Source organism: Pteronotus mesoamericanus, unplaced genomic scaffold, assembly GCF_021234165.1.
Source record: "Pteronotus mesoamericanus isolate MK-2021 breed Mesoamerican mustached bat unplaced genomic scaffold, CSHL_Meso_final contig_680, whole genome shotgun sequence".
Lineage (NCBI taxonomy): Eukaryota > Metazoa > Chordata > Mammalia > Chiroptera > Mormoopidae > Pteronotus > Pteronotus mesoamericanus.
The window spans coordinates 101,977-114,281 of NW_026555235.1; the positions used below are offsets into that span (position 1 = coordinate 101,977).

The 12,305-nt window shown below is 44.5% G+C and overlaps 1 protein-coding gene across 1 annotated transcript; it reads right to left on the reverse strand.

Annotated features, from left to right (window-relative positions):
• Window positions 1-1,939: 1,939 nt before the first annotated feature.
• On the reverse strand, window positions 1,940-11,219 carry LOC129077753 (uncharacterized). The gene is made up of 4 exons (XM_054582276.1): window positions 11,116-11,219; window positions 10,686-11,012; window positions 4,332-4,487; window positions 1,940-2,091 (listed from the first exon to the last, which is right to left on the reverse strand). The coding sequence occupies exons 1-4, from the start codon at window positions 11,213-11,215 to the stop codon at window positions 1,940-1,942; spliced, it is 735 nt and encodes a 244-aa protein (XP_054438251.1). The 5' UTR covers window positions 11,216-11,219.
• Between the last annotated feature and the right edge of the window lie 1,086 nt (window positions 11,220-12,305).

Here is a 12,305-nt window from a genome sequence, read left to right on the forward strand (position 1 = left end):
TATCAAGCAGCACGTGCATTTGATTTGTGTCAAGGGTAGACCTAACATGGAGTTCCCACCACAACACAAACAGGGCAGACAGGACTTCACCTCCAGCTTGAGAGTATGAAAAGTTACAAGGACTCCAGTTCCTATTAGAATGTAGAAATTGCTTTTAAAGTCCTACTGTGACTGAAGATAGTCCTATTGGAACACAGATGATTAATACTCATATACTCCAGAAAAGATGCTAGCAGTGGGAACAGCTTGACAACATCAGTGAAGATATACACCCTCCCTTCCTTGTCCTAGTGCATAAAATTAATTCAAGCCAACCTCGTACAAGAGCACAGACTCCATACTTCCACTTCATGGGCGCAGGTTCTCTTCCCACAGGGGAAGATAACAGTGTCTCTCATTCAATCCCAAGCTGTTGATTGCTAAGTGTGAGCTCCAGGCTGGTGCCACTGAAAGACAGGACTCATTCTGCCCACTCCACCCAACTCCAGTATTGGAGGCCATTTGTGGTGCACAGCTCCCCTGGGACTCTGGGTCTCTGACTTGCATGGCAGGGTTCACTTACCAGGGAAGGAGTTCAATGGAGATGGGAGAAACCACATAATCAGATCTGAGCACTCTGCTCCTTACTGAATTGGGAGCACTGCAATCTTTGTTCCCAGTGGAAGATAAATAAGCTGTGCCAGGGTTTTGACAGGGAAAAGGATGGGAATCAGCTATCAGGTAGAGTTCCAGATCTATTCCCATGGATATGACATCATTTCTAGGAACATGGGAAGGCACTCGAGGCCTGGGTGTGGTGAAATGCCATCTCAAGGGATGGGGGTCAGTGGACATCAGTGAGGTACCAGCTGCCCTGGCATCCCATGTTTGTGTGATAGGTTCAAAGATGGGGGCACTTGGAGGAGACAGTTACTGTCAGGACAGTATCAAACCTGGTCATGGACACTGTGCACAAAGGGACCCTGGAAGTGTTAGCCTCCTTTTGTGGAGCCAGCCATTCATCAGGCCATGCTAAGAAGAGGGGAACTTCATTCCTCACGGAGTCCTCTTTCACACCTGGTTGCAGTGAGATAGGGACAGAAACCAAGCCTTCCACTTCCCTTCTAGGTTGGCCCTGTGAACACAAGGGCACACCACCTTGTAGTCTCTGAGCATGGCACAGTCCACGCTGTGATCACTGACACCTATCTGCATTGAACTTTGTATCAGCTGATTATTATTTTCATTGCTGAATAGATTCCATTCATGCATGCTCCCTAGTTTGCTTATTTTTAAAGTAGAGAGGCTTTTGTGGTGTTTGTCCTTCTACAAGCACAAAGGAAGGGACTAAAAATGTGTGCTTATGTTTTAGTATGAACACAGATTTTGGTCTTCTGGATCAAACATTATTGGTCATATTGTAAGTATAATTTCATAAGACAGTGTGATGCACTTTGTTAGAAAGAAAGAAAACAGTAAGGATTTGATGAAGAAGAGGTTTTGGTGATATTTCATCTGCAAAATTGTTTACTCCCTTATTTATTCTCTGCAGTGAAAAACCTCAGAAATCAAATTCACAGAAAATAAGAGAGTGTCCCTGGATGCAGTGGAGAGCTCTGAGAGGTAATCCCAGCTCCCAAGAGGAACTCTCTTCCATCCCCATGAGGCCCACAATACCAACAGGGCAGTTCTCTGTGATTGGTGAGATGAGACTACCCCCAGGGTCCTGAGCACTCCCTGCAGATTCAACCTCCTGTCTTCCACATGGAGGTTTGTGTCTGGATTCACACTAATTTCCCATGGCAGGGTATCTGGCACAGTAATACATGACTATGTCCTCTGCTCTTAGGCTGCTCAGTGTTAAATAAGTTTTGCTCTTGGAGGTGTCCCTGGCCATGCTGAATCAGGATTTAAATGTTGGGCTGCAGCCCATGATTCCACCACTCCATATAGCACTTACTCATTCAAGCTCCTTCTCAGGAGTCTGGTGGGTCCAGTGCATACCAGAGCTAATTAAAGAGAATCCACCAACAGTGCAGGTGAGGGAGAGGGTCTGAGAGGGCTTTGCTATTCCTGGGCCCCATTCCTGCAGCTGCATCTGGCGCAGGACACCTGGAGACAAGGGGCATCAGTACCTGTCAGACATGTGCAATCATCAATACCCCATACACACATACGTGACATCTGAGACACTCACCCTGGGGGGCTGTCACCAGGCACAGGAGGAGACCCAGCAGTCTCATCTTCTAGAGTGCAGCTATGCCTTCCTCAGAGAACTCAACCCTGTGTCAGAACAGATCTGTGAGCACCCACGCCTCAGGGGACGATTTATCTTGGAGCTGGGAAATAAATTTGCATGTGGGGGACTCTGTTATCATAAGTGGGGAGGACATGAGGTCACTGCCCCATGTCCTGGGTCCTGAGCTCATTTTTTTCTCTCAGACTCAATGATGTTAATCAGGCTTTGGAGACAGTTATGTTATGAGGCACCTTGGAATCAGTTAAAGGACACCTCATTTTTCTACATTTAAAATTAATGCTGATCAAGATGAGTGAATTACACTATTTTAATCTCATAGATAATTCAAGTCGATGCAGATATTAAAACAGATAAATACTAAGCACAAACATCTTCTCAAGTCCAAATAAACACATGTAGAGTCATCATTTACAGACTGGATATACATAATTTCATATAAAATAAAACTGTATGTAAAAATTATTACAAAATAAAGTCTTTCTACTAACTTGACTCAGAAACCTGGTCATGTAGGTGACAGTGCAGGTGCAGCCTCTGTCTCAGTCCAGCTCCAGGGAACATGCCACATTGGTTATGACCTGCTGCCCAGAGTCCATCCCAGTCCCTGTAGCTCAGATAGGTGTTACACATGCTGTGATCTTCACTTCATCTCTCTCTCCACAGGACAGTGCAGTTCCTTCCTGCAGGTGAGCTGCTCAGGAAGGTGACTAGGTTCCTAGACCACATGGGACACTGAGACTCTGCATTCTCCTTCTCCCAGTGACACATAGGCCGTGGCTCTGGTCCAGCAGGTGTTCTGAGATGGGTATAGGTAATAGGTCCTGCTTCCTGTTCATAGAGGTTCAGTTTAAAAACTGCAATTCTGGCAGTCACCAGAGACTCGGGGGAAGCAGATCTTGAGGCTGATGTCCTGGGAAGGGGACTGGGAGCTTGTGATGGGCCAAGGTAACAGATTGAGGGAAGCCAAAGAGCAGACTATATGTACTTATCATTAAATTACTAAACCAAGATGAAATATATGATGTGATTTAATAGCCTAGTAAGTGGTTAAAACCAGGTTTGCTTTTCTGAGCCTCACACACCCTCCATACACAGAAAATTCCCACTATAGTCCCCATTATTTAAGAGTGAACTGTGAGGTCTGGGGCACATCTGATAGACCAAGGACATCCACAGAGCAGATGGGAAAGTTTTGAAGGTAACATATGTTTCAGGAGATTGTCCCTTTGTCGACAATATGGTTCTCTGTTGAGAATGAAGTTTCTGTGAGCTACATGGAGTTAAATTGGCATCTGTGACAGAGATAATACCACTACCCTGCAGGTGCTGGGGGACCTCTGTGAAGATTACTGTGTTCAGCAAAAATTAAAGCAAAGTAGATGGTGAGGGAGAGAAACAGTGAGAACAATTTCTTCTGTGAGCAGCACACCTGTTCAGGAAGGGACACCTGTTCTCTGTAAATTTCTCCTGCACTCACCTCCAATGTCGAGGAGAACTGAGTTCTCTCTGTAGCCCTGGTGAGCCCAGTGATACGTGTCCTGTTCTGCCCAAGAGGGCCCTCAGATTTGACATATCCTTCCTTCCCTCACCTGTCCTTGTAACGCTTCCTAGTTACATTTCCGGGCAGCACATGGGTGCTTCTGTGGCCCAGGTTTCAGGAGATTTAAATACTGTGATACCCAGATAAGTGAAACCTGTTGAAGATCTTGCCATATTTCTCATTCCCATGCCATGTGAGAGAAGAGAGATATATGGATTAACTGCATGAAGGATGCTGCAAAGTGAAAATCTATGGGGACAAAGTGTCTCTCAAAAAGTGAGGGCCCTACACAGCCCTGTGTGTCTTGAGTGTCATTGGCAGCTGTGTGTCCCCACTCATCATCCTGGTCAACACTATGAGACATATAATCCTGGGCCCTAAAGATATGTCACCAACATCTTATCTCCCTTGAAGAGACTCCAAGTCCTTGTAATGTCCTGCTTCATCTGAAGATGTGACTTACCTATTGTTGTCTGCACACATCCACCTCATGCACTACTCTCAGCCCAGGGACTCTGTGGCTCCAATTCCTGGACCAGGTTCCACCCCTACCAGTTTCCATTTCCCTGGAAACATCCATGAGACAGTCACACCCCATGAGACCTTCTTGCCACAAAGTGAGCTCCTCTGAACGACCTTTCACACTGGCACCCTGTCTGCAGTCCTGACTCCACTCCAGCCCTGTAGTGTCAGGAGGTATCACCTCCCCTGAAAAACACACCCAATAATCTCATTAGTGATGGTGTGGCATTTGTGGTAAAACACACACTAACATTCACTGTGCTAATCAATTTTAAATGGACAGAATGTGTTAAGTACATTTGCAACATGGCACAAGTGTCATCACCATCAAAATCCAGAAATGCCCACTTTTCCAAAATGAGTCAGTGCCTATTAAATAATAACTCCCCATAACATATCCCTGCCCCAGCCACCTATTCCTGTGCTCTGTCTCCATGCCCTTGATCTCTCCAGGTTCTCACAGATGTGGAAGCACACAGCCATGGTGATTCTGAGAGTTGCGTATTGGGAAGGTCATTGTGTCTCCAAGGCTCATCCGTATTCTTGCATCTGTTTAATTTCTCTTCTTTAAGAGGGAGAGTGCTATTTTCTGGTGAGGATGGAGCACATCTTGCTTATTGAGTTTCCTATCCCATCTGTATGGCTTTCACAAGAATGCAGTTGCATGTAAACTGGTGTTTTTGGTGTTTTTTCTGATCTGGAATTTTGGGGAAGAGTATATGGAAGGTGGACAACAAACTCAGGTGAAAGGAGTTAATAGGTGATCACATGAAATGGACAGGAAGCACCCGTGACCAGAGGCTGTGCTGAGTTATGACAAACAGTGATATATTGTATAGCATGCTCGTGGCCCTTTGTCATGGCCCCTTGTCCATCCTGGAAACTGCAGGATAAGGAGGGAGGGGGAGGTGTGGGCACAGTATGTGTAATGGGGGCAGGGCTGCAGGGTACCTGTGTCTGACAGTGACAGGGTCCCCCTCATGTCACACTTGTATCATCCTGGTGTTCCTGGGACAAGAGCACACATCCTTCCCCTGCACTGTGGCTCTGAGGAAATAAGACATTGTAACAGAAAGGATGTTCAGAAAGGGTACTTTGAGGAGAAAAGGAGATGTGAATGTCACAGAGGAATGTCAAGGTTAGTTCCAGTTCAAGCACTCAGGCCTTGGAGGCCAGAGTAGCTAATATGCCCAGGGTGCTGGAGGTAAGACCAAAACTCAGGTGGATGTTCACATTCCAAGGCCATAAGGCAGAATTGTGACACTGCTCCACTGAAGTCCAGCAATGGTCAGGCAGGGTCCACCCAACACTAGGGAGGGCAACACTTCCTGCCCCACCCAGGACACTGATGGAAAATATCTTTACAGAAACGACAGGATAATGTGTGAACCAATATGCAGGCACCCACTGACAGTCAAGTAGAGCAATAAACTGACTATCATGTGGCCCACGTATCCCACACTCTCAACACATGCAAGCCTTCTCCCCACATCATCCTCAATAGTGTCTTCACAATTTCCCACTAAGAGAGTTATCTGCTGGATGAGGAATCAGGGCTAATGGCTGCTAAACCTGACAACTGATGCCTAAATGTGTGTGTGTTAACAACTAAGGTCACAATAAAACTCCAGAGTAGCCCCTGTCTTCACACTTGACATCTCACTGAGTAAATGTGAAACCCACACATTTGAAAACGGTTTCAGTGCAGGTCGTCTAACTCAGGACTGAGAAGATAAGGCCCCTGATGAGAAAGCAACCATAGCTGCAAACCCAGTTACTTTCTTCTATTTTGCAGCACAGAGAGTGTAAGAAATTAGAGGCACATTAAAGAAAACAAGAATAGCTCCATGGGGACAATAAAAGGTGAATAAATCATTGACCCCAAAAGGAAGTCCTTCTGCAAACCCTCTAGGAACCACCTCCTTAACTGAGCCCTTTCACTTACTGACATTGATGCCCCTTGGTGTCCTGAGAAAATCTTGGTATCCTGAGCTCCATGTTATTCTCTGAGGGCCCCCCCGACCACTGTGCCCTGAGAAGCCACTGCAACCCAGCCATCCTATCTCCCTCAGGGAGGTTCTTGTGTGGGCTCTCAGTGACTTCCCAGCTGGTTTCATGTTCAGCCCCACCCTCTGCCACACCTTGTCACTATTACCTAGTCCCCACAGCAGAAACATGAAAGATAGGTTTTCTGTTACTATCTACTTGGTAACTAGTGGTCACAGCAGATGTTTGTGACCTGGCTTCTGTGGGGATCCTCCCTTTCTGTAATCACACTAATGGTTGTCCCCTAGCAGGGACTTAGGATCCAGTTGGATTCCATTCTCCAGGGAAGCTGATCTTAAATATGCATACTTGCATTTACATTTATAAGGAATTGGCACTCGTATTATGACCATGAGATGTCCTGAAGTCCCAAGAGCTGAGGTTGTAAGCTGCAGACACAGGAGAGCTGCTTTGATAACTAATCCTGGTCTATGTGCTGAGGACAAAGGTGTCGAGGACAGAAGACCTCCATCCCAGCTCCAGAAGCCAGAACACAGGTGGGAAGGGCTTAATTTTCCCTCTTTCACTGTTTGTTTCAGTCAGTCCCTCAGTGGAATAGAATAAGCACAGTCACATAGGTGAAATCAGTCTTTATGAGCCACCAGATTGGAGGCAATAATTACCTGTTAGCAAACAGGGAAAATGTAGAAAAAACTTTCATCCAGAACTTTGGGCATGTTGTGACCCAGTCAAAATAAAACAACAACAACAACAACAACAACAACAAAAACTGTCACAACAAATCTATTTAGGGAAAGTTTTCAAGTCAGAGTTAATATGAATCTGCCTAGTAAGTTAGATAGAGTAGATGCATCCACTTCAGATTCATCATGGTGATTGCTTTCTTAGGTGTTTATATGTTCAGTGCCAGGTGGAGAGATATATCCTGTGTTAGAGGTGAAACCTAGCTTTAACTCCATGTGTCCTGCTTCTACAGAATCCAAGGGACCTGGGAACCCCCTGTTGCTTGCAGCTCCTCCTGCAAAGAAGTTTGTATATGGGCTCCCTCTGACTTCCCCTCTTTTTCTCTCTCATGCAGAAATACAGGACTGTGTCCCTGGCTCTCATTTGTAGATAAACTGTGTTATTGGAATCATCTCCTGAGATGGTGAAACTGTCTGTCACTGATTCAGCATATTCTTTTGTGACAGTTCATTTTGTTTCTTATAACACCTATCCACTCCAGCCTCTTTCCTGGAGGCTGGAGGATTGAGGTTATACAATAGGCACTGAATATGAATCCGGAGCCTTAACAGGAGAGTCTCAGAGACACCCAGACTCTCTCAGGTGCCTCTAGACTCCACTGTTGCATCTCACATCGCACATCTACAGACAAGATATTCTCAGTAGGAGAGGAACACAAACAAAGTCAATTTGTAGCATTCTTTTTAATGTTACAATTTCAAAGCATCAGATCAAGTGCTCATCTTAGACCAAACTTCACATTGCTTCCTATTCATGTGTTAATTGCAGCAGTGAATGTCAACTGCAGAGACAGGAGTGCTAGGACACCTCTCCCAAAAGTGCAGGGACAGAGGCAGGGCTTGGTATATCAGCACGTGGAATGCCCCATTGGCCTGTGCTATTCCCCTTATATACAGAGACATGAAGTCCACAGATGAGCACCCCCACTCAACTCAGAGGAACAAGCAACCTTGTAGTAATAGTGGAAATTTTTATAAGATGCTGGTAAGTCTGTGTATTGTAGTTATTGTTGTTGTTCATTTCTATGATTGGTCAGTTTAACGCAGTTAAATTTACAGTGATATTCCACGCGCACAGTTGTTCAGACTATTCAGATCAGAATAAATTCCCTGTGAGTCCTTGTTCTTGTGTCAACACACAGATAAGTCCATCCCCAATGCCAACCTCCCCGGGCTGAGGGTTATTGGTACTTCAAGGGCTGCTGTTTGTGATTTCATCTGCACACTGAGAGTCTATTAACCTCAAGAAAGACTCTGGGAAGAAGGAACAAACATATGTAGAGCTTTTCAACTTTCCTGGACACCTTCTAAGGTCAGCCTCTTTCCCCCTTCCCCAAAGGCTTAAAGACAAGTGACTACAATGCATACAACACAAAAATAATTATTCGGTAAGATGTTACTATGATCTAAATGTTGCACTGTAATTATTATATACAAGCTCTGGGAAGTTTAAAAAAATTACATCCTTAATTATAATGATAAAACCTAAGTATGCCCAAACACCACTTTGGCCAAAGCCTCTCCCAAGTGGTGTTAATGCCTGTGCTTATAAAAGCACACCAGCCACACCCCTGTGATGCGGTGACTTGGAGGACTATGTGTTTGTGGATATTCCCTCTGGTGAAACATGGAACTGGTTCCATGATGATGTGGTAAATAACAAAAGGGTTTATGGAATATAGTCATGTCTCCCTGCCTCCCTGCTACATGTTCTAAAGAGAATCATGTGGCATTCAACCAAGAAAATATTTCTGTGGAAGAAAAACTGCCCTTGAACAACACTGGAAAGAAAATCATGCTGTACACTACAAAACTAATTGAAGCAAATTGCCAGGGAGTCAACCTTCATGGTCATGTTACATTACAATGCTAATCAGTTCTAGACGCTGTAACAAACTACTGTGCACTGGGTCATTGGCTAACAGCAGAGATTTATTTCTCACAGATCTGAAGGTGATAAATCCAAGAATAGGTGCCAGCATATTTGATATCTGGGAAAAATGTGTTTAGTAGCTGGCTGTTGGTTGTCTGTAATCTGAAAGGGTGAATGGAACAAGGGAGCATCCTCAATCCTCTGCTATTAATGTCCTAATCCTGTTAATGGAAGCTCCATCCTAGGATGGAACCTAATCCCAAGGCCCCACATTCAAACTCCACCACATGGGCCTCAGTTTTAATATGTGAGATTTTTAATGACAAAGAAGCCAGCTCATAACAACAACAAATGAATTGAATCATGACTACACCCAGCAAAAGGCTACTTAAATAGAACTCCCCAAGCTGTGGATCCCTGTAATCTAGTGGAAGCTTCTCACTTCTGGGAGTAGAATGGGAACCCAAGTCCTATGGAACTAGCTCATGATGTTGTACAGTGGAGAGGTTCTTAGACTCTGAACTAATATGTCCTTATTATTTATCATTATTTTCCCCTTATTACATACATATAACCATTATTCTCAATTTCTAGGGACTACAACTGTTTTCTACCCATCATAGCTGGTAAGTCCATGTTCTACCCATGTCTCCTAGTTGTTCGATGGAATAAGGAGCCAGGCTATAGGTTTTATGTGTGATCCTGGCATGTTAAGATTTACCTTTCTCTTTCATGCTGCACACACATGGGACATCTGAAGTGAAAGTAGGAATTCGCCTTAGGCATGTGATTGGGGGATTGAAATCACACAAACCCCTTCTCTGAGCAGTTCACTCCCCAACCTTGACACAGATGAACAATAAAAACTTGAACTGGACTGCTTTCCTTACATGATCCACTCATTCCTGACCAGCAGAAAAGTCTGTCCTGCTCTTGACAGGCTCCTCAATGAAGTGACAAACACTCTATAGTCCCTCTGTGTGCCCATCGCCCTAGACATCCATACGTAGGAATGATAACGGGCCCCTCTATCTCCACATGATATCATCTGTTATTGGTGTTATGGATATGGAGTCAATGACCATCACCACCGTGGTCTTTGTCCTCTGGCATTGGGTATATATGCCTCTGTTGTCTGCTGTCCTGCTGGCCTAGGTTTTTCTGTCGGCTGGCTTGGACTCTGAGCTAGATGAGACTGCAACACTGTTGGGTCCCTCAGAACCTCTTCTTAAATTCAGCGTATGTAAGTCAGAAGTCAAGGAACATATAGCAAGGACTCATGGACAAAACCAAAGGGGAAAAGCTGAGGGAAGGAACAAGGGAGGGGACAAGGGAAAGTGGTGGGGGGGAGGCAGAGACAAATGTATTTAATAAATAAATAAATAAATAAATAAATAAATATATAATAAAATAAACTAAAAAAAGAAGATCTGATGACTCATTAGGATAGAGGTGAGTAAATGTATATGACTCTCTGATTTGGAACATGGAAGAATATTTTCCTCTTGTGACGACAATTCTCTGTAGCTCAGATACTTCAGAGATCAGCACAGAAACATGAAGAGAGTGGGTTCCCAGAAGGACACTGCTGTGTGGAGAATTAACTTCTCACCTGTCAGGAAACCAGCTTTAACCTGCGTCTGTAGCAGCTCTCAAGCTGATGCCTGCACTCAGTGTACCCTGAGCGCCACCTGGTGTCCTGAGTTTCCTCTGTAGCTCAGCACTCTTGTCTCCTTCAGGGAGGTTTTTGTCTGGGCTCACACTGATTTTCTATCACTGTGTCTGTTGCACAGTAATATACAGCTGTATCCTCGGTTCTCAGGTTGCTCATTTGCAAGTAGAGCTCATTCTTGGCGTTGTCTCTGGAGATGGTGAATCGGCCCTTCACAGAGTTGGCATAGTATGTGCTACCACCAGTATCACTAATTCTTGAAACCCACTCCAGGCCTTTCCCTGGAGCCTGGCGGACCCAGTTCATATAGTAGCTACTGAAAGTGAATCCAGAGGCTGCACAGGAGAGTCTCAGAGACCCCCCAGGCTTCACCAAGCCTCCTCCAGACTCCACCAGCTGCACCTCACATTGGACACCTGCAAAGACAAATACATCCTGGTCAGTAAATTGTTATTTGTCACTGTTTCTCTCAGTCATATCCACTCACACACGCAGTGCCTCTTGTTCTCCATGAATTACCTTTTAAAATTGCAACAAGGAAAAGCCAGCTGAACCCAAACTTCATGGTTTGTGGGCTGCCTTCTGTCCTGATGAGAAACTGGGAACACCTAGGAATCATAGGCTGTGTCCTGTCCCACAACTGCAGGGTTGGACTTGGGCTGCTTTTCATGAGTACAGGGACCTTATTTGCATGTCCTCCTCCTATAAAGGGAGCTCTGTGGTTGGACGGTGACATGAAGGACATGGTCCCCGAGTGTTACAAGTCTCAGTCTCATGTTTGTCAAGAAACACTCCCCACAACTGAGCCTGTAATGATTCAACTACCTCAATCACTCCAGAAGATGGTTACATAGCCTAGAAAAGTAAATTGTCATAAACTAGATGGATTTAAAATGAGCAATGATTTTGAAAGTCAATAGTAACTCACCAAGAAAATTGAAATCTCATGACCAAAAGGAGAAACCATCGTGCAGGAGATTCAAGAACAGATGATGGGAACTTACATCTGAACCTATTTCCTCTACAAAGTAATCAGATTTTGGACTAGAAACAGAGTGTGACTCTAGAGTTTATAAACCCAGAGTTGGAGGAGGTGGAGTATGTGTGTGGATGATTGGTAGACAGAAGTGTGGACTCTACAGAGAAGCAGACAGTGCTCCTGAGCCATATTCCCTCATTGGAATTTGACACTGAGTGTACATCAGACTCACTGCCTCATTTTTGTTTTTGTTCCCTAGACTCTGTGGTTAAACTAGGTTCAAACAATCCAGACACAGGAAAATGCTCAGTAATGACTAGGTCTGCTTTGTTTAAGGTGCAGGTAGATATTAGGGAGTAAATATATTGAAATATTTTTAAAAAGTTGATTATGGAAAACCTTGATGCAAATTGCGAATAGGATATAAATGAAATCACAATTGATATGAAGAACATTATGTACTTTTGTCAATTTACTACAGACTGCATAAATCATTCAAATGGCCTCTCATTACTGGGGCTGATGGCTATAACTGTATATTAAACTGCAGTGTTCAACTTGGAACTGCACCCAGTCACTTTCCACCAGGATCTGCTTCCACGTGGATGTGTGACATAGCTGTAGTCAGGCAGTAAGAGAGACAGGGTGGTATGGCCCCTGGTTCTTTGAGAGTTAATTTCATAAGAAACATCCTTATTCTCGTACAGTCCCTATTCATGTCTAAATGTGA

Coding starts and splice junctions, on each gene's coding strand:
- LOC129077753 (XM_054582276.1), bottom strand. CDS start 11,215: ATGATTCCTAGGTGTTCCCAGTTTCTCATCAGGACAGAAGGCAGCCCA. Junction 4,488..10,685: donor CACAGTGATAGAAAATCAGT/GTGAGCCCAGAC, acceptor TGTGTTTTTCAG/GGGAGGTGATACCTCCTGAC. Junction 2,092..4,331: donor TTCCAGGGAAATGGAAACTG/GTAGGGGTGGAA, acceptor CCTTGTCTCCAG/GTGTCCTGCGCCAGATGCAG.